General features: G+C 46.4%; 1 protein-coding gene across 2 annotated transcripts in view; it reads right to left on the bottom strand.

The window, feature by feature from the left end:
• Positions 1 to 27500, bottom strand: part of NFATC3 (nuclear factor of activated T cells 3) — a 1100962-nt gene that overhangs the window by 772364 nt on the left and 301098 nt on the right. For both annotated transcript variants that reach the window (XM_086945198.1, XM_086945199.1), the window contains exon 2: positions 9793 to 10924. In XM_086945198.1, the coding sequence (XP_086801324.1) occupies positions 9793 to 10924 (1132 nt within the window). The remainder of the gene's footprint in view (positions 1 to 9792; positions 10925 to 27500) is intronic.

Below are 27500 nucleotides of genomic sequence, written 5' to 3'. Positions count from 1 at the left end.
CGGTTTAGAAAACGTTTCTGCAGTTTGAGCTTCCTTACATATTGGAACAGGTCTATCCGGGTTTGCATGTAGTCAAAGTTAGTTGAAGTGCAAAATGTCAAACCCAATGATAGTATTTCCGTTTCTCTTGCTGTTAGTACCAGATCGGTCAGATTGATAACTGTATTGTCCAAATCTTTCATTAGTTTGTCATCCATTATTGTTTCCTGTTTCTTCTGTATTTTCGCTTTGTTTGCTTTGTGGGTTCGCCACCCCCAGCGTCTGTCTTTTCTTCTGCGGCTTTTTGTTTTGTATTTTGTTTGGATTTCCCTTTGGTCCATTCTGTTTGTGACTGTTTCCGAGGCCTTAGCGATTTGAGGCGCTGTAAACGAAAATAAGCCAATTCCTGGGCCGGATTTGGTACTTCCCCTGTGAGGACTAAGGAACTAATGCTTTCTGGGTCTGATTCCAGTGAGGTACTGAGGTCTGTTCCGCTCGTGGCGGGTGTCATTTGTGACCCGCTTGCCGTTGCAGATAGTTGTTGTCTTTTTATATTGTCAAATTTTCTAGCAAATGTATAGATTCGGCCGTTAACATAGTCATTTCGGTCTCTTTGAAATGTTATTGCTTTCCTTTCCTTTATTTCCTCTTCCAATTTGGAAAGTCTATTTACTATTTCTTTAAGTGCCACAGTTATTTCGTCCTGGTTTTCCCTTGACTCCAAATCCTTCATTATTTCTTCTATCCTTGTTATTATTTTATCACGGTCACTTGCTGCATACTTGATAAGTATTTTTAGCATGTTTTGGGATGCTAGGGCATTGTTATCCGCCCAGTCTTGTAGCATGGCCGGATCAGGATTCTCGTAGGTGGGGGCAACTAGTATTCTGAGTCCTCGTGGTACTCTGCCCACGTCCAGGTATCTCTGTAGTGATTTTATTTCCCACCATTTTAACACTTCCTTTTTTCGAAAATACATACATATATATACACATACATATATATACACATACATACATATACATACATATACACATATATACATACATACATATACATATATATACATACATATACATATATATACATACATATACATACATATACATACATATACATATATATATATATATACATACATATATACACATATATACATATATACATACACATATATACATACATATACATATATACATATACATATACATATACATACATATACATATATACATACATATATACATATATATACATACATATACATATATACATACATATACATATATACATACATATACATATATACATATACATATATACATATACATATATACATATACATATACATACATATACATATACATATACATATATATATATATACATAGTCCACCTGTAATTCTCTCCTGCAGCAAGGTTTTACGACAGCGCTCTTTTAGGATCCAGATGGTGGAGTCTCTACTCCTCTTTGGATAGATGAGGCGAAGCAAAGAAAGTAGGCGGGGTGATGCTCTGGCCTACATAGAATGGTGTCACAGACTTTGGAAGGAAGGATGCACTTGTCTGGATAGAAAGTGATATAAGGAGGATGCGCTGAGAATGCCTGTAACTCGCTGACCCTCCTGGCCGATGTTATGGTCTCGAAGAAGGCAGTTTTTGAGGGTCAGAGCCTGAGAGGATAACTGTTAAGAGACTCAAAGGTTGTACACATGAGAAAAGTAAGAAACAAATTGAGGTCCCACAGACATTATGAATGATATAGGGAGAAACATATGTTGAAGGCCATTACGGAACCTAGCCACTATTGATGACTTCGAGAGAGGGTTGGTCTAGCTACCACGAAAATGCCAAGATGGCAGAAAGGTAACCCCTAACTGTTACCAGGGCAACACCCTGCTGGGCCAGAGATAATGCAAACAAGAGTACTGAGATAGGGATGCAGAAAGAGCGTCAATGTTGTGGGAGACATACCATATCCTTCGGGATCAAGCTCGGGCTATATAAAACTTTATAAATAAATAAAATAAATGACACAAATTTGTCCCAATGGCAGGCAAAACACACAAGATGGACGGAATGTTGAACAATGGCAAAACATTCACCGGCAGTCATAGATCTGGGTTTAATCCATTGTTATTTTGCTCACCAAGCCACCCCAGTTCAGACATGGCCATATGCAAATCAGTCTTGACCCTGTGCCTCAGTCCAGCCCGAACTGCCAAGCCATGTCTTCCCTGGACCGGAATCAAGCATCCTAGGACCGGTTTCTGGCTATCAGCCGTCTTCAGCCAGGATAGCTTGACTCCAGTGGCGTAGTGGGCACGGGACCCACGTCTGGGCATACCCTTCCCACATAGGGTGAACAGCAAAACACACAAGATGATGGACGGAATGTTGCACAATGGCAAAACATTCACCCCCAGTCATAGATCTGGGTTTAAACCATCGCTATTTTGCTCACCAAGCCACCCCAGTTCAGACACAGCCATATGCAAATCAGTCTTGACCTTGTGCCTCATGGGAACAGTCCAGCCCGAACTGCCAAGCCAGGTCTTCCCTGGACCGGCATGTACAGACTTGGTGGCGGGACGCCTGGCTGCCAGAATAACGCTACAGACTTTGGAAAGGAAGGTCAAATGCTGTGAACTGTCACCGCTCAATCTCCATGCATGAAGGTGGGAGTGCACAGGTTCTCACCACTAATGATGCGCCACCTCTGGATGGAGACGCCACTCATGATCCGCAAGGCATCTGTGGGCAAGTTAGTCACTCTGGTGTTCAGAAAGCCCACTAGATGTTGAACCACCAGGGAAATGCCTTGAGGTGCCAGCCATTAACCAAAGACGCAAGGCCTCTTGAAAAATAGTCCACTACGTCACCCGCACTATTTGTTGCAATACCACACGGTGGTGGTGTTGTCTGTAAACTCCTGCACTAGTCTTCTTATGATAGAAGGAAAAATAACTTTCCGTGCCGAGCACATTGCCAGGAGCTCCAACAGGTTGATGTGGAGGTCGGACTCCACTTCTCTGAGGTGGCCGCCCCAGCCCAGGAGTGATGCATCTATCGCTACAATAAGCTCTGATTTGGGAATGGAGAGGGGTCTGCCACAGACGGAATCATGGTTCGCTAGCCACCACTGCAGATCTTTTGCAATTTCCTCCTAGATCTAAACCATGTCTGAGAGATTCTTTGCCCACTGCGACTTCAGGTCCCACAGCTGAGCCCTCATATGTCATCAGACACGAGTAACAAGCAGGGTGCATAAGGCCACAAGGCCGAAGAAGAAGGCTGAGACATTGGAATCACAGCCTGAATATCCTGGACTCGTTGGGATGAACCTGCCTTTAACAGACAGACTTCGAGATAGGGGAAGACAGGCCCCCCCATCTCCGAAGATGAATTGCAACCACTGCCATCACCTTGGTTAACTCCTGAGGGCGCTGGAAAGGTTAAAGAGGAGCATGGCAAAATGAAAGTGCTTGTTGCCCACAGTGAAACGCAGTTAACGTGGGTAGGTAGGAAATATGCGTACTACAAGTCCAACGCTACCACCCTTTCTCCCGGTTGAAGGGCACAGCACCTGGGCAAGCGTGAGCATTCAGATTTTTTCTCTCTCCTCGAGAGGTAGAGAAGTCTCAGATCTAAGATAGGGCAAAGTCCTGCATCTCCTTTGGCACTAGTAAGTAGCAGGAAAAATACCCACAACCTACTTCTGATGCAGGCAGCCTTTCTATGGCTTCCTTGGCCAAGAGAGCCTGCACTTCTTGGCGGACCAAGGAGATATGGTCCTCCATCAGCCGATCGTACGTGGGTGGTGTAGTCCCATTGCTCTGATGTCACGGACCACCAGTGGGGCAGGTTAAGGCAAATCCTGCCTCCCACTGAATCCCCCTGGTGGTCGGAGGGAAAACTAAAGAGGTTTGGAGGCAGCAGCTGTCAGGGGATGGGTGGAGTGACTGGACCACTGGCCGCCTGTCCCACATGGTCTTTGGGACCGTATCCCCAGCCACGAAAAAGGCTGTGAAGCCTGTTGGTCGTGGTGGCTGAGAGGATAAGGAAGTAAGTGTGACCTTTTCTGTGTCCACAAAAGGGGCAGAGGTGGATTGGGATTGGCAAAAGGCCACTGACAAGCCCAAAACCTGGCTGAAACTCTGCTATCCTTAAAGTGTTCCAGCGCTAAATCCACCTTTCGTTCCGAGAGAGGGGAAAGCCATCAAAGGGCATGTCCATAAAGGAAGACTGGACATCGCCTGAAAATACAGTTGTTCTCAGCCAGTCGTGGCCCCGCAAGGCCATTGACAAAGAAATCGCTCTGCCCAGTGAGTCAGTGGCGCCAAGCCCACATCTTATGGTGAACTTTGCTGCATCTCGCCAGTCCACAATAGTGTGGGTGAGTATGGCTTGGGCCTCCTCTGAGACCATAGGGAGCACTTAGGCAACCACATTACATATTGTATAATGGTCTAAAAAGCAGGCAATGTTCCCCAATTAAGTGCAAGGCTGATGGAAGAAAATGTTCTCCTTCCAAAGGAGTCCAGCCTTTCGGATTCCCCATCTGATGAAGTGCTAGGGAATGTGCTCGGGCTAAGCCTGGGCATGGAGGCTTGGGCCACCAAGCTCTTCAGGGTGAGGGTGCTGTGGGAGGAAACTGGAAACCCCAGGAGCAGGCACAATGGTAGCGGGCAATTGTCATATGCATAGGAGCTGCAGTGCAGAGTTTGGACCAGGACATCTGTAAGGGCTTCACTGAATGAGAGAATGGGTTCGGAAGGGTGAAGACTCCTGGCTGAAGCACATCTGTCAAGATGCTCATCTTGACTGACACCATGGGCAACTGAAGGCCTTAAGCCTTAGCTGCTCTAAGCACCACTATCACAAAAGATGCTCCCTCCTCCGTAGCCACAGTAGGACAGACCAGGCCAGTTTTGGATAAGGTGGCTAACCCAATGGCCTTCACCAGTTCCTCATCCTAGTTGTCCTGTTCCTATCTTCTTCAGTGAACTGGTAACCATATGGGTCCACAGACCCCTCCCATTCATCTCCCACTCAAAGCCTAAAAAATGCATTGGCTCTGCTCCGGAAAGCATGAGGCCAGTCGAAGTCGATGTCAGTCAACATCTCCCCAGCTCGGAGTTGGGAATAATGACGGGCAGCGCCACCTAGGGGCATTGGTACTGGAGTAGGCATAAAGGAAGGTGTCGGTCTCACCAACTGCTTCGCTCTACATTCGGCAAGGGATCCATGGGGCCTGACTGGTTCCAAAACAGAACCCGCCAGCGTGGATCCATCAGGGGCCCCTCCAGTACCTATGAGGCCGAAGGTGGTCCAGAGGGACCTGGACACCCAAAGAGGAGGTGCATGGCCTCCTAAAATTTTCAGCTGGGTGTGGTAGCTTTGGCAAAATCAGGGAAGCGTGGAATGTACTTTGATTTAGGTTTCGCCGACTAGTGGGGCCTGGAGTGCTGATGCTCCAGCTTCTCGTCAGAAGACAAGATGGATGTGGTGAAGTAAAAGATCTCTTCGACTTCTAGGCTTTCTTAGATTTGTGGTACTTACCTGACTTCCAAAACGATTCCGAGTGCGACAACCACCTCTAGGACGGACTCCATGATCGGTCCTGGGTCCTTCAATGCGAACAGGACTTCTAGCATTGCAGAGCTGACCGAAGTCAGGCGGCAAGGAGCTTGATGGAGTGCTCCCTCAGCGCCTTGGGGTGCATGGCGAAGCAGTATTCACAGGCCTTGGAGTAATGGTCCATCTTCAAGCACCACAAGCTTGCCAAGTGGGGGGTCTGTCACAGACATCTGCAGGTGACAGGCTGCACATGGCTTGCAACCAGCTGGTTTCTTAGATGACAAATATACATCAGGAGAGATCTCAAAAAATGTTTGACAAAATCCCCCAAAAAACAGTCAATATGGGACAGAGGTGTAGCTCAGTAGGATGAGCACTATCTGGCATAGAAAGTAAAGAACCAATGTCCACGCGCCGAGGTGGTGCCTATATAGGTACCATGCACGTGACTTCTGGTGCGGACGATACCATGCAGAGCTGAACGACACCACCTACTGGCGCTCAGAGGTACTGCACAAAAACCTTTCTTATCCAGTCTGAAGCTTGGGGATAATTCTAAGGTAAGAATCTGCGGACAGATTTCTGCAAACTTCTCAAATTAAAAAACCGATCCTTAGCAATCAAAACATATTTCTAGCCTCCTGCAAGCATCACATGACAGGACAGACTGGTCACCTCAACTCATATTTTGAAAATGTATTGGGACATCAGTGATGGAGCCTGAGTACTCACTACAAAGCTATTTTATGAATTGATTTTTAACACTGCCGTTGCCCAGCTCCTCAACTGATCAAACTGGGTTTTAATATTTCCATTATCCGCTGAAATTCTAAACATTACTGCAACAGCTCTTGGAGTAGGCCCTTATCTAATATCCTTATCAGTTGCCCTTCCCATTAGTACTGAAGAAGGAGGACAACAATACTATCATATTCTCTTGTCGAATCTAAAGTACACAAGGGGTGGAAGTAGTAACATAAGAGAGCCATATCACAGACTCGAAATAAACCAGTGAATTCATCTGACCGTGTAGATGCCTTAAATGGACTGTCAATTTGTGGTCTCAATAGGCACAGAAGAGGAAAATATACACATAAACGCCCATCTCCTGAACCTGCAAAAAGTGATACAATGCATTGTATGTTATTGTGCGACAAAAACCTAGAGAAAAAAGCAACATTAGGAATTGAGTAATGTACACTGAATCATGATCCCAAAGTTGCTAACATGGTTTTCCATTATGCTAAACGCCGAGAAAGTACATGTACTGGAAAATAAGCAGGATGGAAATAAGGTGCAATGCTTCATACTGCACAACTACATTTCTAAGCATAAGTCTAACTAAACCTTGTGGTGGAATATGAAGAGTGCCATGGTGGTGGATTTACAGACTGTACCCACCCTCCGGGAAGTCTCACGGTATCTCTGGGAAGTCTAAGAGAAGAGTGCAACTGTAGAGACTCTGACTGCTCAGTGTCTGCAAACAGCTGTCTGCTGTGCATGAGCCAACTTGGAGTTAACATGTGTGCTGAATGCAGTGATTGCTTTTGAACAGGCCTACAGCCAGTGCAGTAAGATCCCAGAGATACAAGAGGAAACCTGCCTTTACAGAAATAAACACAATGCTACGGTTAAAAAAGTAGAAAATAATTAACGCACTTTTGATATGCCAGATAAGAAAGTCAAGCTTATTTTGACATATATTTAAATATGCCATAGCAATGCTTACAGTAAGAAGTGTTCATAATTGGATAACAATGTAAATAATACACATACGTTAAATCGTCAAAATAAACAGTACATCCCATCTGTGCCCGGAAATTGCACACATTCTAATAGTTCATAAATAGTTCAATTCTGAACCAAAGCCAATAAAACTTTCTTGGAGGTAAAGTAAAATATAAATTGAATAATGATTCAACATTTTTTAAATTTCACATTATTTTAACCACCAACTAAACTGTGGGCCTCTAGAAAGTACTGAAGAAAAGCAGGTAAAAGGAGATCAGCGAAGATCAAGAAAATGTAGCATTCCTACCCATACCACTCCCATATCAGAGCGCCCACACAAACTTTACCAAGTGGTCGTCTACACTGGGTAGTCCTAGTTAGGTCAGACACTTGTTCCACAATAAAATAGTTTTTGTGTTGCTAATAAATTTAGCCCATTTGATGAGTCTATGCAATTTTCCAAAAAGGTGCAACTTTTTGACTAGTTTGTGCATGGAAAGTTTCGAGGTAATAGGTCAAGTGGGTGCCGAGAATAAAGGGGGTACCCAAAATGAGAAATCCCCATGCATTTTCCATTGACTTCTTTAAGAAGGGCTAACGCAAAAACTGGTACCGGTATTTTATTTTTATTTTTTTACTTAAGAGTCAAAAACATTTGTAGATCTGGAAGGTTGAGTCTGTGAGATGCTCAAGAGACTCACACAAGTGCCAACTCAAATAGAGCATTCTGATTGGCCGAGGGAGTTTTTTTTTCATTTGGGCCTTCTTGCTCCCTCAGAAGTCCGACTCCAGCAGGAGTAAGTACTCTGATTGACCACCAGCAACATGAGAAAGATGCTGCGGTCAGCTATTGCAGGACTTGTCCTGAACTTTAAAAAAAAAAAAAAATCATATAAGGGGGCGAGGTAGGGAAACCCGGCCCTCCTAGGCCCTGTGGAGGGGATCCAGGGAGACATTTCCAAGCTGATTGACAGTGTGATTTCTTTACAATTGCACACTGAAAAAAATCAAATCATTGATGAGGGTTATCATTGAACTATTGGAGCACAATCTCGTCTGTAGTACTGTTTAAGACGAGTGGGTTACTTTTCATCTCCTGGTCTAAGAGTAGAGTTCACATTTATTCCTTTTAATTGCTGCTGAGTTTGCAAAGCCGAAAATTCACCTACAAGCTCCACCTGTTTGGCTCTGCCCCTTCCAAGATAGTAGTAAGAGATTATGCTGCCTCTGGGGAGTTTGACCTGTTGCTATCCCTCTGCTGTGCACAGCAATGCGCAGTGTAAGTTTGGGTGTGTGCAGTGTGGGTTTGACTGCCTGTGGAGGACGTGCTGCAGGGCCTGGGCACAGGCCAGGTTCTGGAGACAACCCCCACCAGTTCTTCAGGTGTGCCCGGAGGGGGGTTTGCTTTACGTATGGTAATAAAATATTACTTTACGTTGAAAATAAACCTAGAACTTCACTGAAAAAAAAACAAAGGCTAAAGTAACAATATGGATAGGAGTGATAAAAAAAATCTGGTTTTGTTTAAAAAAAAGATAGATATTCACGGAAAAAACAAAGGTCAAAACAATGTTATAGTAACGTGAACATGTCAGTCACAACATCAAAATTTTTACACAAAAACAAAAACTGAAGACATTCAACAGTTGTAGCTAGAAGAGCCGCCGCCATGCACTTCTTAGGGCCTCATATATTACATCACTCATGACATGTTCTATGAGATCATGGATTGCGTCTCAAAGGACATCCTTAATCACATAATTGAAGACCTCTGTTTTTTATAGTGAAAAAAATTATTTTATATATATATATATACATACATATATATATATATATATATATATACATAGATACATACATTATATATATATATATATATATATATATATATATATATATATATATATATATATATATTACACATACATATACATATACACACACACACATAGTCTGTTACTGATAATTGCTATAAAAACAGGTGCTCCGAATTTAATAGCCGTTTAATGACCTCAGAAGGATTACAAGCTGAGTCAGCTATCCTAGCTACAATTCAAATGCTTATGCTCTACGGGTCGCAGGATGGGAGGGAATCAGTTTGTGGTATCCATAATTTCCCCACTGATCGCTTGGTTACATTTAGCTGAACTGGTAAACTAATTGTGTGTCCCCGTTCGCTCTCTCTGTATTTATCTCTCCTGAAGCTGTGTGTGCTCAGGTGCAGAGGATTACTTTTACAGAAAAAGAGCTGACAATCTTTAATTATCTGCTACCCCATGGTAGATCTCCATTTTACAAATAAAGTGGGTTGGGGTGCAATTTGCACAAGATATGTTCAGTTAGTCCTCTAAATGGGCAAACATTTTTCAAAATGGACTTCTGAACATTCAACATTGTGCAATGTTCTAAACATAGCAAAAATAGCACTGAACAATACACCGCAGAAAAACACATGAAAAGAAAAGCATAAATAAAAAATAAAGATCTTTAACTGATACTTACCGAAAAATAGGTGTGTGCCCAGGCTTTGGTTTGTTCCACGTAAAATGCGACGGAACAGAAAGATACTGCTCACCAGATAAATCTTTCTTCAGGGGATGCTGAGATCCTGTCCCATCACTAACCGAAGTTTCAAGGGACGGTGACAAACTTCCTTGGTCCTCAGAGCAGGGGTCTATGTTCCCTGATAAATTGGCTGTTTGATCTTCTGAGGTCTTTCTAGTTTTCAGAGGGATGTCCGTCTCTGTACAGCACTGAAATTGTAAAATTCCTGGACTTAGATTTTGCCCTGCATGCAGAGAAGTGCTTAACCATGTGTCTTCTGTTACACTTCCTCTAGGGGAATGACCCGGAGATGGAGTGGGAGAATGGTGAGGAGAAAGTGAGCCAGCATAACAAATATCTGCACTGGAGTGTCGTCTTTTCCCACAGGGTGATGTAGGCCTAGAAGAAGGTCTTGAGGTTGGTCTAGGACTAAGCCAATTTTCGTCAGTGATACTAGTCCTTGGAGAATTGCAGGGAGACTGTCTAGGTGACAAGGATGAACCAAATCCAAAAGACGGATGCCAAGATTCGTCCCCTAGACAGCCTCTTGGAGAACCATTGGGAGAAGCTAAAGGAGATCCCAATGTAAATCGGGCTGCAGCTTCATTAAGCTCAGAATCAACATCATCATAAATATGAGACATGGACTCACAGGAGGACGCATCAGAGAACCAGCTCCTTGATGAAATGCTACTGCCAGGACTTGGACTAAGAGATGCTTCCCTGTAGGGTGATTCAAGGGGAAGATACAGCTGGACTCTAGAAGGTCTGTCCATAAAATCATTTTCTGGTCCATTTGCTTGAAGTTCATTTTCACTGGTTTCTATTCCTTGATGACAATTGGGAGAAATTGATGTTATTTGAATACTTGGACACTCAAATGGCTTAGGACCACCTAGAGGGCTGTATTTGGAATTTGGAATATCACAAGCTCCTTCATAGTTCTTGAGGCCTTGAAATCGATTAGGAGACAATGTTGAACAGTGCAACTGTGTTCCATGGCGTGGGATAACAATAGGCTGATTTCCTGCAGTCTGAGGCTGGTCCACGTTAAAAATATAAAAAGATGCACAATCATCTGGTTCAAGATCTGAAAGAGAAAATAGTATACCGCACTTCATTAATTGCATGAAAATAAGAAACTAGTTCTTTAAAGTTAATACACCCAAATCATACTACAAAACTTGCTCATCAAAACACTTATTAGCGGCAAAACAAAGAGGTGCTACACTCAATGCACACAAAAAATAGAAGTAAATTTACCATGTAGTTGTCAAGTCAAGAAAAAGGAACCTGGTATATCTACTGCTGTATTGAGGGTGATCAGTCCTTATACATAGAGTATTAACACAATCATACTGTTTATCTTGCTTTTGCCCGTATTTCACAATTCCTTCTTCAGAAATAAACTTAAACTGCTGGAGTTCAAAAACCAATGCACAATTTCAGCCAGCCAAACTAAAAGTTCCATTAACTTCCATTAACCTCCAAACTATACAAGGGATGTGTACTCACATTTTTGCTCTATTCGTTTGTTTATTTCTTTACTTATACATTTCGAAGCTTTAAAAGGTGATGTGACACCTCAGATTTGCTTTAGAGTGCTGGTATAAAGATGAATGTTTCAGAGGTAGTTAAAGAACAACAGATTTACGAATCCCAAGTAGGGGGCACACCATCAATCAGATAATAGCTGCAAACTGTATCATCTTAAAAAATTACATTGAAAGGGTTACAATTGGAAAGAGTTAGCGAGGTGCCACTGGAGGTATGAGAACCAAGAAGCATAAGATGAGGGTATATCCACCAACCGAATAGAGCAGCATGTATGGTTGGCAATGAAGGCCCGGATACACTATTATTGATAGTGCTGGCATGCATGCTTAGTTCTGAATCCACTCAAGTTTAAAGATGTTCCATAATTGCTGTAGGATACATGTGACAGAGAAGCACCCGGATATCTAGCCCAGTGGAAAGGAGGTGGGTGGTAGCTTTGGTATGGAGAGCGCACACGGGTAGGAGCCTGCCCAAAAAAACTTGCCCAAGTTTAATGTAGGGAGCTGAGGAAGCTATTCATAAAAGACTTATGAGGCCTACATAGAAGCACTCAGGCAAGGAAGCAAATGACACAGCTGAGGAAGATATTTGGGCTAGGAAGATAGTGTCAACCTTAAACAGCCATATGGGAACAAAGAGGAGCCCAGCTGCCACATAATAGTGAGAATGGAAGTACTATCCCATCAAAACAATGGGAAAATTACCAGGTCAAAATGCAAAACAAGGGTGGAAATGGGAGATACACAATGAAAAGTTAAATGAAAACTGTGCCCAGCAGAATATATACTATCAAGTCATGTCTAATTATGCAAAGTTCACTGATCATATTCTTAGGCAGCATTGAAATGTCAATGAAGAACACTTACCTCAGTTCTTTGCTTTGTCTCGCTAAAGTTAATGAAAAAAGAGTGCCTCTGGTTATTCTTAGTTGTATCAACTAAGAAAACAATTTCGGTTCCCAGTGGAATCTCTACGGAACCAAGTATTGCTGGCTATTTTGGAGGAATCTACGTATGGGGATGGGGTGTTCCCCTGACAGGTTAGAAGAGGACACAACATTTCTGGGAACTACTACTCATGAAAGGTTCAGATGATTGTTATACATTTGTCCTGGGTTTGGTTTCTTTTCATGTAAGTGACAAGTGTAGGATCTGCTCTTCAGAACTGCTGAGGTACCTGCAAGAGAAACTCAGAAGCAGACTACAAGGAGCCTAATAAAGGAATCTCCTGAAGAAATTACAGTGAACTCTGCCCCAAGAATACCTTTAAAAACCTACATATCAGCTTGCACTCCCATAAACGACTAATAGGAAACAATCAGTGCAGAGACACTGGATCCTCTAGATGTCAAGGAAACAGTTCAACTGAATATCAATAGATACTACCGTTAGTACATAATGAAGGATACAGACTGTATTGCACAAACCTGATCCATTCAAAATACTACACATAAAGCAATCTCCTTTTATTAAAATCATTTATATGTGTCTCTAATGCTCTTCGCTAACTTTATATTTTGGTCCACCCTTGATAGCTGTGAATCGGAGGCATTTGTATACTATGTTGAGACGCTCAAGCAACTATCTGTTAAAAGGAGTCTACTAGAATATTATTGACACTGTAATTAAGAATGTAAAAACTATAAGGAACATTGCAATGTCTAATGGGGAACAAAAGGCATTACATCCAGGCTATTTATTGCTCTGAAGTTGGGGGAGATAAAGGAAATAATAATACTGAAAATATGTGGGTGGTACAAGTTCTTAATTGTTCAATTCAAACCACAGGATTCACAGTCTACTTTACAATGTATCATGTGTCTTCTAAAAGAAATAGTGTCGCCATCTTTTAATAATTTACTGTACCACAAATGTCACTGACAAATAATTTTGGTTAAACATTTAGTGTGATGTGATCATAGTTGGGACAGCACAGACTGGATTGGGTTGTTAAATAGCAGTTGGTCTTTGTTATATATCAACATAGACAAGTGTGCCACGACAATATGTAATGATGTATACAAATTCAGATTGGGCCTCAAGCTATACCGTGGCGAAAAATTTTAAAAAAAATAGTTTTGTGGGAAAAAAACTTTGTGTGATAAAATAGGTCTGATAATGAAATTCCTTATTGTTAGGTACTTCAGAGCGCCTCAGCTTCATAAACCATCCCCAAACCAGTACAGCTAAGTTTATCCTTGACACATGACTTGAGATATTCTGTAAGCCCTTGCCTCGCTTCTATACTATTGCCTTTCCCTCACAAGCAACAGTTTGTTGACAGTCACAACTCTCACCCAATAAAATCAAGTCAATGGGGAGAGGATGTAGCCTTCTGGCTATAACAGTGGACCTCAAAGCTGGGGAACCGGGTTCGATTCTCTGCAACGACGCTCAACATCCTGTGACTCTGGGCAAATCACTTAATTTCCCCGTTCGTAACAAAAATGAATGTGTCCATCTGTAATGAAACTAGTGCTCATCTGGAGCGCTCTGTTACCGGATATCTTTGGGTCTAGTTTGCACTATATAAAACTCTTAAAAAATAAAAATAAAATGTGGAGAAACAATGTAGGGTGTAGACCAGACTGACAATGTGCAAGGAGGATGGGTAGTGATATGATACCTCCCCAGACTATTGACAAGCAAGAACTCCTTTCCTTTCTCCTTAGTCAACTGGCCATTAGGTTCCTGCAGGAATGGGTGCTGGAGAAAACTAATGATACTGGTCAGAGGTATTGTGTTGAAATAGGTTATGCTTTCGCTCCCAGGCGACTCACATATGGGTCATATCCTGAGTTTCCTGGTTAGCCTGGTTTGCCATAATTGTGAGCACCTAATAAATGCTTTATCAGTATCTGGAAAATTACATTTAGCACTACATAAGTTCTGCAAATTCCAAGTCAAAATGTAATAGGTTATCTGTGCATGTAAGATTAGCTTACATGTGCCAATGTTGGGTTTTCACTTATAAAAGGATTAACTTACATGAAGATGTTTGAGTGAGCAAATCTACTCACAGGGTCTGGAATTAGGAGGGAATTGGTCGATGCAGAACTAAAATGCATTATGAGTTTATGAACACCCACAAACGTATGGGTATTCATGTACTCCTCCAATTTCCTTCCCACCCTGGAAAGGGCTGGAAATCTACCATTGACATGGGTAGGAGAAAAACCTTTTCCATCCTGGAAAAATAGTTTGTACATGGGGAAAATATTTTTCTTTGGAGACAAAAGACAAATGTTTTCATAAAGTGAATTTGCACTTGCTCAACAAAGTTTTTTATAAGTAAATATATACATGGAATTCACAAACGTTTGGTACGAGTACATCTTCAAACCTGGAACTGTTGGAGTTTTCTAGATCTACTTGTGCAACCCCTTGTTAATTCCTGAAAATCAAATCTGCACCCATGCACGGTTGCAGATTTGTGATTTTAAGACTAGGAATATATATATATATATATATATATATATATATATATAAATATAAATATATATATATATATATATATATATATATATATATATATATATATATACTGTCGGTGTCCGAATAGCTGGTTTCACTCGAGCTTGCGTGCGCCTTTCCCACAGCGATAATTGTTATGGACAGTTGCATGTTTGAATTAACAGCACTTGATTCGCCCGACGCGTTTCGAAAATTTCTTCATCAGGGGCCATCAACAAAGGGCATTTGTGGTTTTCTTCCCAGCATTTAGCTTTTATTTAATCCGAAATGGTTGCACTCATTCATGAAATGCTCGCAGGCTCGAACATGAGCCCAAAACACTGCTGCTGTCCTCAATCCGTCGCGCAAGCCCCAAATTCAGGACTCTCTGGAAGGCGGAGTCTCATGGCCCCCGTTTCCCGGGGTGGTGCAAACCCAGAGGCTGGACTGCCGCTTAAATATTCTGCTCCTTGGGGTGTCCGACTAGCGGGTTTCACTCGAGCTTGCGTGCGCCTTCCCCACAGCGATAATTGGTATGGACAATTGCATGTTTGAATTAAAAGCACTTGATTCGCCTGACGCGTTTCGAAAATTTCTTCCTCAGGGGCCATCATCAAAGTGCATTTGTGGCTTTCTTCCAGGCATTTAGCTTTTATTTAATCCGAAATGGATGCACTCCTTCATGAAAAGCGGACCACCTGCACACAATTAAATGTCCCACCCCAGTGGGCGTGTGTGCGAGTGCATCATGGTCCTCGTTCCGAGGGCATGTATTGGCATGGACTTGCTGCCTTGTACACTACGAGCTTGCCCTCATGGGGAGGAGTGTTTTATTTTGGACATTCAGCGGCACCCACATGGGTTTTATTTTAAAGTGGACTACGAGGATCATGATGCACTCACACACACGCCCACTGGGGCGGGACATTTAATTGTGTGCAGGTGGTCCGCTTGCTGTGGAGTGTTGTGGGGCCAGTGGGCATGAGCCCGAAACACGTATGGCTGAACATTGGAGCTCTTGTGTGCCTGACTGTTGGTTTGTGCAACCCTCAGAATAAGAGAGTGTGTGTCAGACAGACCACGATTAAACTGTGATCTAAAGCCTTCGGGAAATAACTGAATGACAGCAATACCATTAAGCTCGCAGCTTCCACAAAAAGTATTCGCCTCCTGCAGCTGGTTCAGGATGCCACAGGGTGACTGGTGCTGGCCTGTCCAGCCAGGATCAAAACACTCTGGAAGAAGAACTTTAAACCGGCTGCCCTTTCATAGCAGGATCATTGACTATGTCAAAAACTCCTGATTTCTGGGAAGCAAAGTTTAAGTGACATGCACCATAAAGAGTTCTGCAATGCGTCCATCCGTGATTGCTGGTGGTACCCAAAGCAAGACCTGTGGCATTTGGACACAGGCCCCACTCCGTGGAAACATCTAAAAGTCAGAGCATAGATGCTTTTTTCTGGATGTACAAATCCTGGTGATTTGTGCAATATCGAAGTTTTATCTGTGTTGTGTAATTTCAGCTTTTGTTTTAGCTTTAGCTCCATTGTACTGTGGAGGGATGGCAAGCTTCGCAGATGTACGCTACATAAATGCATTGAATACACACTTAACACATTAGTATCGGTCACGGTTTTCTGAAATAGTCCACAGCCTCCCTATTTGGATACTTATATGCTCTTAAAGTGCAATCATTCCCCAAGTCAACATCCAGCCCTCATTTGTTCTGGAGGGCCAGTGCTCTTCTACAATGTGGATTCCTAGAACAAGAACAGACTGACGTCAAAGCAGCGAGTCAATATGTAAGGGAGGGGGCTTTGGAGGCCCAAAAACAGCCATTCACGATTAGTTAAAAGGCAAGACAGCCATACATTTGTACACTCAGTCGTATTAGAGCTCTTTATATAGAGTAGTACTCGAGTGTGATGGGCAGAGCATGAACTGAGTAGTGCTATGCCATAAAATTAATTTGAGAGTGTAAACACTTTTAGAAGGCTGAAATGATCTTTCAATCACGAGTTATATGCTTAGGATACAGGCTACATGTTGGTCACTACAGAAGGCATAACTTTTATTTTCCCAACAAATCTAATTGCCAAAAAAGCGAATTGGATTGGGATTGTTGGTGTGGCAATAGATGTTCTTTGCTTAGACATACGCTTTGTGGTTCAGTTTGATTCACTAGAATGCAAATCCTTAGAAAGCAAAAACATCTCCTGCTAATAAACGATAGGACTGCTTTTAGGATGCATTGCATGCATTGACTCAGCACTTAAAATCAGAGGTAGCTGCCCAAGATCCTGTACAGCCGCTGATCATCCACAACAACCCTTCTCAAACAGCTGACATATTGTTTGAGTTGTATATGCTGGTTTAATCTTCAGGCGCATAAATCTGCGAAACCTCCAGGTATGCTTTTCACATTCCGAATTGCCACCAACCCAATCAACTCGTCTACCGAAAAGTTGTTCAAAGTAACCCATTACAACACCTAGCCATGGTACCCCACACAAAGTTATGCCGCATCGGAGGGCGTTCCTTCAAACTACTGGGGGCCAAGTTATGGAACTCCCTTCCTCTCCACATCCGATGCATCGATGATATTCTAGCTTTCCGCAGAGCGACCAAAACCCCTCTCTTTCCCTCCCTGTAGGTCCCGTCTTTCGTTTCAGTTGGTTGTGTTATGGTTCTAGCGCCGGGACGCCCCGTTGCTGGGGCAGCTGTTTGCGCTTTACAAAACAGATAACATAACATAACAGTGATTAGATCTGTCTCTGAAAATGGGGACAAGGGGTAAATAGCAATCTGAAGGGTTACTGTGAAAGCATGACGCTATTTTAAAACAAGCATGTGGCATGCATTAGGTCTCCCAACTGCGAGTTTTGGAGCTATTGGTATTGTAAATGGTATTGTAAATGACAGTGCCTTTAATTTATGTTGTACAAACCAAAACATAAATAAAAGGCTTTATCATTTACATCCACAAGCGTCAGGCATCCACAAGCGTCAGACATCCACATGTCCAGCCCTTCTCTGCTCCACCCAAGCCTCCTCCTCTGTCCAGCCCTTCTCTGCTCCACCCAAGCCTCCTCTGTCCAGCCCCTCTCTGCTCCACCCAAGCCTCCTCTCCCAGTCCAGCCCTTCTTTGCTCCACCCAAGCCTCCTCCTCTGTCCAGCCCTTCTCTGCTCCACCCAAGTCTCCTCCTCTGTCCAGCCCTTCTCTGCTCCACCCAAGTCTCCACATGTCCAGCCCTTCTCTGCTCCACCCAAGCCTCCTCCTCTGTCCAGCCCTTCTCTGCTCCACCCAAGCCTCCTCTCCCAGTCCAGCCCTTCTCTGCTCCACCCAAGCCTCCTCCTCTGTCCAGCCCTTCTCTGCTCCACCCAAGTCTCCTCCTCTGTCCAGCCCTTCTCTGCTCCACCCAAGTCTCCTCTGTCCAGCCCTGCTCTGCTCCACCAAAGCCTCCTCTGTCCAGCCCTTCTCTGCTCCACCAAAGCCTCCTCTGTCCAGCCCTTCTCTACTCCACCCAAGCCTCCTCCTCTGTCCAGCCCTGCTCCACCAAAGCCTCCTCTCTGTCCAGCCCTTCTCTGCTCCACCCAAGCCTCCTCTGTCCAGCCCTGCTCCACCCAAGTCTCCTCTGTCCAGCCCTGCTCCACCCAAGCCTCCTCTGTCCAGCCCTTCTCTGCTCCACCCAAGCCTCCTCTGTCCAGCCCTTCTCTGCTCCACCCAAGCCTCCTCTGTCCAGCCCTTCTCTGCTCCACCCAAGCCTCCTCCTCTGTCCAGCCCTTCTCTGCTCCACCCAAGTCTCCTCTGCGCCGGGGGGGGGGGGGGGGGGGGGGGGGGGTTCAGGGTTCAGGCGGTGGTGTTACCATTAATGTCTTCAGGCTCCTCCGGCGCCATGAGTTCTTCAGCCTTGTTCAGCACCCTCTTGGGATCCTCACCGACGCAGTATTTCGCCATGGCTGGGGGAGCGGCCTGGAGCGCGGCAGATCAGGCGCCGGAGTGAGCCCTGGCGGCAGGAGCGCCCGAGACGGTGGAGGCAACGAAACGGAGGAGCTGCCCGGAAGGGAGCCGGCAGAATCGAAGCCCTGGGTTGATTTGGGCTGCGGGATAATGTGCCGGGAAGTGAGGTGACGGCGACCCCCGGCACCCGTTGGTTTAAGGAGCAGTGAGCAGGAGCCGGGCCGGAGAGCGGAGATTCGGCAGAGCTGCCCACTCGAGGCCGGTGCTTCGGGGCCTGGGTGGGCCTCACTTCCCGGTGAAGCGGGTGGAACCCCCCGCAGCGCCGATACTGCTGACGGCAACTGCATGCCCTGGTAAGGCGAGAGGATGCCTGGGGCTAGCGGAGTTCGCGGCGTGTGAGCGGTAGCAGTGGCGGGATCGCTGGGCGGGATCCCCGAGCCGCCTTGCACAGCCCCTGGAGAGAGTTGATGACTCTGTTGACCGTTGTGCGGTGATAGACCCCTGCTGGAGTTGTTTGCGGCCTGGTGCAGCTTGGCCCTGGTGAATGGAGATCCAGCTCGACCCGTCCTGCGTGAGACTGAGGAGGTGAGAGGCGACTGGGGTGAGCGTGCCTTGCAGCCTGCAGGGCAGTGGTCGGTGCTTGGTGGACATTCTGGGGCACGGCAAGGAGGGGACGGTCCGTGGTACGCCCTGCTCGATCACCCTGGTGGGTCCAGCGCGGCGGATAGCCCTCGTACTGCCTCCAGTGGATGCTTGCTGCTTGGAGCGGTGCTTCTGGAAGGTAAGCTGCGTGGAGTTACGGAGTAGCGACCCCGTTGGCCTGTGGAGTTTAGCACGGGAACTGGCGCGAGGGACCTAGGTGGATCGACGGCGGGGTCCCCCCACAGGTGTGTGGAAGGAGAAGCACCCCTGATCAACCCTGGGGACACCCCCTTGTCTCCGGCGTGAATTGACGGCGCGTTGTGAAGGAAGGCGACATGGCGACAGCTAGGTTGAAGGACAAGACTGGGAAGGATGGAATTACGAATGGGAGCAGCGCAGCCAGTATCACCAGTGGCCAATAAGTCACTGCGTCAGGGCGGGAATGAGGAACCCGCAACCAAAGCCTTTATGATCAAACTCTTTGCGGCTATTAAGGAAGGTATTTCGGAACTGCGCTCCCAGCTGGCATCGGACTTACGGAAAGTACGGAGGGACGTGGATGGAGTGGGGGAACGTGTTGCGACGCTGGAGGAGCACAACTTGGGGACGGCGGAGGACATACACCGCTCCAGCAGGATGTCATTCGGCTGACGGAACAGAATCTAGATCTTCAAGCTCATGCCGAAGACTTAGAGAATAGGTCCCGCCGCAATAATATAAGGATTCGTGCAGTTCTCTGGAAGGGAGAGGGGGCGGACTCAAGAGAGTACGTGGAGGCCCTTTTTAAGCACGTCCTGAATTAAGAGGATTTACAAGAGATACGCATGGACCGAGTGAACTGTGTTGGGCTACCGCGGGGTCCGAAAGCCCCACCCCCTGATATATTGGTATGTGTACATGACTTTCAGCTTAAAGAACGAATTCTCAGGAAGGCACGCAACTTCAACCCTCTACAATTTCGGGACCATCGCCCCTTGCTATTCCAAGACTTGGCAGCATCTACTCTGCTGAAACGGCGAGAATTTAGGCCTGTCACAGCTCACTTGCGGGAGCACAATGTGGCTTACTCCTGGGGACACCCGTTTCGGCTCATCTTCAGGTGGCAAAATAAACTGGTCCAGGTGCGTTCCCTAGCAGTAGCCATGGAGATCCTGGGCTTGGATCGTCCTGATTCCGAGTCCAAATGCGGCAGCACATCTGCTGGGTGACAGCGACGCTCATCAGACTGGCAGAGAGGGGGCAAGCCTGTGTCGGCGAGGAGGCCAGACCCGTCGGCGAGCCTTCAAGAGAAAGGGGCGGCGGTGGCCTCCGTGGCCCTGGTGACAGAAGCAGCAACGGACGATGTTACAAAGGTCCTGTGAGGTCCTGAGAGGGTAGATCGCTGGCGTCGGAGGGGGCCACCCCACACAGGTATCACTTGAACTTTATGTCCTTAATCGGGAGAGTGTCCCGTATCAGGAATTGGAGGAATGACGACTGGGGCCACATTCCCCTGCCTTTGAGGCCTGCTTTACGAACTGCTGTTTGTTGCTTTCTCTTTGTCCTATCTTGTTCTTTGCTGTTGGGGACTGTTTTGTTTGGGGGAGGGGGGGACTGGGGGTGGGTGGTTCGGGGCGGCTCCGCATCAGATGCAGGGGGCTTTTGGAAGAGTACGTGGTGTGGCTGTCTCCTGTCCGCTATGAGAGGGTGCCTGGGAGGTCAGTCCGAGGATGGGGCTGTCAAGGGGATGCTGAGAGCAGGGCCAGGGTACCTGGTTTATTTATTTATTTATAAAGTTTTATATAGCTGGCATGTTACACTCTGTTCATGGCTGGCGGGGAATAGCACGATAGCGTCCATCTCCTCCTTGTGGTGTAATATCTAGGGAGCTAAAAGTGGTGAGCCTTAATGTTCGTGGGCTCAACAATCCTGTGAAGCGTTCTGCGGTTTTGTCCCTACTTGAGAATGCAGATGGTGATGTGTGTCTCCTGCAAGAAACTCACCTCCTCCCTAAAGATGTCCGACGCATGCGGGACAGGCGTCACCCCTTGCAGTTCTGGTCCTCGAGCCCCACTAAAAAGAATGGAGTAGCGCTGCTGTTTAGCTCTTGTGTGTGGTGCAAAGTCTTGGCCCAGCTGGTAGCTATTAAAGGGAGGTTTCTGGCGGTGCGAGTTCAGTGGGGGGGGGGAGGGGGGGGGGGACACTATTTTCACCATTGGGGTCCCTTTACGCCCCAAATACCCAACAGGAACCTTTCCTGCGCACGGCTTTAGCGCAGGTTCTTGCTTCCCCTGATGCGCTCATATTGATTGGTGGGGACCTTAATCTTGTGATGGATGGGGGGTTAGATAGATCAGAAAACAGAGTGTCTCACACCGGCGCTTGGTCCCAAGAAGGGAAGCAATGGCTAGCGCAGGGTGGGCTTCATGATGTATGGCGCTTGCAGCACCCCCAAGAGCGAGACTATACATATTATTCCGCGGCGCACAAGACATATGCGCGTTTGGACCACTTCCTGGCCACATCGGCCCTTTTACCACAACTTTCTGAGGCGGACATTGCCCCTCGCTCTCTTTCTGACCATGCGCTCCTTTCGGTGAAGGTCTCCCTGAATAGCTCATGACCCCCTTCTGCTGGCTGGCGGCTTAGAGACTCCATGTAGCACGCTGACTCAGTTGTTACGAAAATTAGAGACACAATCACTCACTACTTAGCTGAAAACACAGTGGGGGACACTGCAATAGCTTCAATCTGGGAGGCATTGAAGTTAGTGGTTAGAGGGGATTTCATTGCGCTAGCGGCCACGTATGCTAGGTTGCGTAGGGAGAAACGGGGGGAGTTGGAGGGTGAAGTGCAGGGACTGGAAGTGATTCATAAGAGGACAGGTGCAGCTAGGGTGTGGAGAGAACTAGAAACAAAGAGGCATGCTTAAGCATCTGGACCTTGATAGGGCAGAATACGCCTTGCCACGCCTGCGCCACAAATTTGATCTGTGTGGAGATAAAGGAGGCAGGATGCTGGCACACCGTTTACGGGCAAGGGCCCAGGCCTCTGCCATCACGGAAATCAGGGATCATCGGGCGACGTCCTGCACTAACGATGCGGAAATTGTTGACTCCTATCGCCACTTTTACCAGTTGCTGTACACAAGAGAGGGTGCGGCGCCCACAGACGTAAAGCAATATCTCGCAACAGCTGGTGTCACACCACTATGCCCTGAATCAGTGGAGTCGCTGGAAGCAGAGATTCGCGTGGAGGAGGTCATTTCGGCCATTTCTCGGCTTAAGCTGGCCAAGTCTCCCGGGCCCGATGGGTTCTCTGCCATTTTTTATAAAACTTTTTGCAGGGAACTGGCCCCATTTTTAACCCGGCTCTTCAACTCCTTCCTTGACAGCGGGGCGGTAACCCCTTCTATGTCTGACGCGGCCATCACGGTCATTCTCAAGCCCGGTAAGGACCCTGCCGAATGCAGCTCTTACAGGCCGATCTCGCTCCTTAATATAGATGCTAAGTAGTTTGCGGGAATATTAACGGCGCGCCTTAGCCCTCTAATGGACGGTGTGATTGATCCTGACCAGGCAGGCTTCATAACCACTCGGCAGGGTGGTGATAACTAAGATGCTGCTCCATTTGTTGGACTTGGTGCATCGGTCGAAGGCGCAGGCTTTTCTGCTTTCCATCGATGCGGAGAAAGCCTTCGACCGTATAGACTGGGGGTTCCTTTTCGAGGTGCTAAGAGCGTTTGGCTTAGGTGAGACTTCTTGCGCTGGGTCCAATGCCTCTATGCGACCCCCAAAGCGGTGGTACGAGTCAATGGTTGCAAATCGGCATCCTTCCCCATTGCCAGAGGGACGCAGCAGGGGTGCCCCCTCTCGCCCCTCCTTTTCGCGTTTTATATGGAGCAATTTGTCCAGCAATCAGGTCCCATCCAGATATCACCGGCCTCCGCTTCGGGGTGTGTGAGAAGTTGGCCTGATATATGATGTCTCCAATTCTGGGGGCACCTTGTATCAGTCAAAACAATCCCTTATGGTGATGGTTGTAAGTCAACCTTATAGACGAGCGATCCTAAGGGTAGCATGGACTAAGCAGCCTTAAAGGCTTAACTCAAGAGGGCATGTTAAGCAAGCTGTTTTACCAATCACAATCCTGTAATATCAAATGAAAGGACACCACACAAGTTATATATTATAAAAATATATGTATTTATTACTAGAATAATCCTCTGTACTCTTTATGAGTGCAGAGGCACAAGTGTTTAAACAAAAGCACAGTTAAACATATAAAAGTTGCACAATTATGGATGAGGCCGGGGGGCCACGCAAACCATATATTAAAAAAGTGGTATAAGTATCACTAATCGAACAGTGGTCAGGCCTAGGGCCTGGGGAATCGCTGGGACCAATCGGGACTAGCAATGCTGAAGTAGGGAAGAGCCCGCGGGATTCGGGTGCAGGACTGAAAGCACACACATGCACCAATGCAAAGTCAATGGTGCGTAAAAGTTATCGAGTTACTGTTTTAAGAGTCTTCCGACTGACCTAGAAGGACAAAACTTTAGACCTATACCAATACAGGAGCACCGGCGTTCAAGAGTTACCTCACCCACAGGAAGCGGGTGCACAGGTGCAAAGTCGTGTCAGCTTTCGTCGGGTGGATCTATGGAGCTTGGTGATGAAGATGCTGCAGGCGGCCAGAAGAGAAGTGTCCGGTGCGATCCAAGGGCGGATCGAAGCTGAAGGGAACCTGAAAGCAGAGGGGACAGAGTCTGGGTCACTCAGCAGTGACCAGGGTGGAACCAGGAAGGAACCAGGCGATGTCGGGCGCAATCAGGTGGTTGTCGAGAAGCTTGTCTCCGCTGCCAAGTGGACTCTGGGGCACCGAGGATGTCCAGGAGTGGACCACGAGCTGTCCCACGAAGGTTCTCGCTGTCGGCGGTGTCTGCTTCCGGATTGGAGCAAACAAACCATAGCAAGCGCAACCCACGCAGGATTCGAAGATCGCTTCTTACTCGGACCAGCAAGGTCAGAGCGGGTGTTCCTTTTCAGGGGAGCGAGGGCCAGTCCAGAGCAACCGGACTGGCAGAGCAAATTCAAAGGTTCGTCGGTACTGGGGCCGCTAGCCAACGGACAAGCGACCGGACCAATGTGTTGAGCAGCAGAATGCAGAAGGGCCCCACGCAGCACTCGGAGAGTGTGGAGGGGGTAGCTTTGGTGCAAAAGCTTCTCAGGGATGGGGCTTCTCAAACCCAAAAGCATTGCGTCAAGGGAGCCTCGGGAGCTGCACGGTCAGCACTTTGTGGTTTTTCCAAGATGGCCGGACCCACGCTTCAGGTCGCCTCCACGGGTCTCAGATTTGCTGGGACTGTGGATCGGGCTGTAAGAAGGCAGGAACACTGGGTCTTGTCGATCTCTGTCGCTCGAGTTCTGGCGGGAACTGCAACAAAGCAAACGGTGAGGCGCTGGATGGTGCCTGTTTGCACAGGGTGGAGAGTGACAGTCTACAGATCACGAGGACGACGCACATTAAGGGCCATATGCACGCATATCAGTTTTTTAAAAATAGATCAGCGAGCGAGAAGCACCCAGAGCCAGAACACCCGGAGTAGTTATCTTTCCATTAAAATACGCGGCAGCACACAGGAGACTCCACAATACAGCACTAGGCTCAAAACGTTCTAAACTGGCAAGTAAATCCATGAAATAGAATGAGAAAATAAAGATGGTCAAATCTTTGGACAACCTGAAGAGTAGGAGATTTTAACCACCGCCGCTAAATTAAGGATACACCAAGAATTCAACTCGGGCATCGCTGCATACAAGACAGACAACTAAAGATATCCTGCCTTTCATAAGCAATAGATAAGGTACACAGAATTGGACCATTGGCCTTCACATAAAAGTAAACGACACGCACAGAGTGGAAGCCGATTACCTTCAATATCAAGCCACGCTAACTATAGTACAGAACAAAGCAGATTTCCTGAGGAAGGCGACAGCTGAAACGCGTTGAAGGAATAATTTCTGCAGTCACATTAAGTCTCTTACAATGATTGTGTGGTTATTTTAAATAAGCAACTATTTATATGACAAATGTTTTGTATGTTTTGTATATGTTAATGTATCTGATAAACAAAAAAGAATATATGTGAGCAAAAAAAAGATAAGGAAGAAAAAGAAACCAAAAAAACTCTAAAATCAAATAAAATAAACGACATCTATCAAAACAATATGGTTGAAGAATTTCTTACTGTTAATACACATGTCTAAATTACTCTTAGACCAATAATACACGAAACCTGGTGTGCACTTTCCTTTTCAAACAAATGCACAGGGTGGTCACTCCTTGACCACAAGGGAGTTTCTTCAGTCTTCTACGTCGAGTAGGATGTCGAAGGGTCCAGAGTTTCGTTTCATAAGTTTCAGTCAGGATAATCTGTGTGTGTTGGCACTGCTATCACTCTTATACCAATCTAGTGGGCTGGATTACCTGCTAGGTCCCTCCTATGGGTGGGACCCAGGAAGGGGGTGGTTACACCCCTTTCCCTGAGTCCAGGGTCGCGCTGGGACTGGAGCTTGAGTGCCCCAGAACCGGTTTGACCGGATTATGCAAGGGGAAGCCTTGTGCGCCCCAGGCAATGACTAGTTTCATTCAACCCACCCTGCCCCAATACACTATCTCCTGTCTGGGGCGGTGTAGCACCTCCCTGCGAAAGGAAACCCTTTGTCCAGGCCTCCTCTGCCAAGTTTCGGTCAGCAGCAGGAGGTCAGACTTGTGTCGGTTGCAGCAGCATCCATTTTTTTGATGCTGAGGCTCTGGTTAGAATTAACCGCGTTTTAGCAAAGTAACATGTCTTCTCCCTCTAGAAGGGTGGAATGATACCCCCGTCGCCAGGACTAGCGAGGGGGTAGTATTCCAAATCGTATGACACCTTACACGACATGTTTTGATAAATCAAAACCAAAGTTAGCACATAACCGCAATGGATTATAATGCACTTAAGAGTATATGGTATGGCAATATCCCAGAACAGCTAAGGGAGTTGGTCCCGACAGCTGCAGACAGGCTCAGCTCGTGCTAGAGCACCATCTCACATAAAACCAAGCACTCTGCTTCCAGGATTGTTAAGGCCTGCCATAGGAGTGACGTATAGGTATATATGTGTCCAGATATAGGTTTAGATATAGGTATACTATATCTAAGCAAAGGGTGATTACATCACCTTGCCCCAGCTGAGTGATCAGCCAGTTGTGTCAATTTAAGGTCCAGCCAGGGGTGGCAAAATATATGCTGCAGCCCTTGGTAGACCTTGGATTCACCTATGCCCAGGGCACCTATAGTGCACTGTACAGGGGCTGATAAGGTGCCCAGTACCAGATTGGTTATGCACCTAGGGTGCATGGAGTCCATTTTACAGAGAGAGCAGATAGCCTGGGGCCCTGATTAGCAGGGAACCAGGCCAACTAAGTCGAAAACCAGCTAAACACAAGGCAAAAAATCTGGGGTAACCATAGTCAGGTGTTCACCCTCCTACAGGGCGGATGAGCATAAAATAAGTTTATATGCAGACGATGTTATCTTGGCGCTGCGGGATCCCTACCCCTCCCTGAAGGCACTTGTCAGCAGAGATCCAGGCCTTCCACAAAGCGGCAGGGTTTAAGGTCAACTTCTCCAAATCTCAAATTCTGAATGTATCGGTCCCTCTTGTTGAGGTGGCAGATCTGCAAAGGGACTTTGATTTTCAATGGACACAGTCCGACATTACGTATCTTAGTATTCGCCTAGCCCCGACCCTGCCTAGAACGCTCTCCCTGAATTATGCTGGGCTGGCTGAGCAGGTCGCTAAGTCCTTATCTTATTGGTCCCACCTGAATCTGGCTTGGTTTGGTAGACTAGCTGCGGTTAAGATGACAATCCTCCCTAGAATACTTTATATGTTTCAGATGTTGCCGCTGATGCCACCGAAGGGCATGTTGCAGAAACTCCAGGGGTTGCTCAATAAGTTCTTATGGAACAATAAACGCCCACGTGCTATGTTCACAGTGGCTAAGTCCCCGAAGGCGGCTGGAGGATTG

The sequence above is a fragment of the Lissotriton vulgaris genome, chromosome 12, assembly GCF_964263255.1.
Source record: "Lissotriton vulgaris chromosome 12, aLisVul1.2, whole genome shotgun sequence".
In the NCBI taxonomy this organism is placed as follows: domain Eukaryota; kingdom Metazoa; phylum Chordata; class Amphibia; order Caudata; family Salamandridae; genus Lissotriton; species Lissotriton vulgaris.
This window is presented reverse-complemented; position numbering and strand designations above follow the sequence as displayed.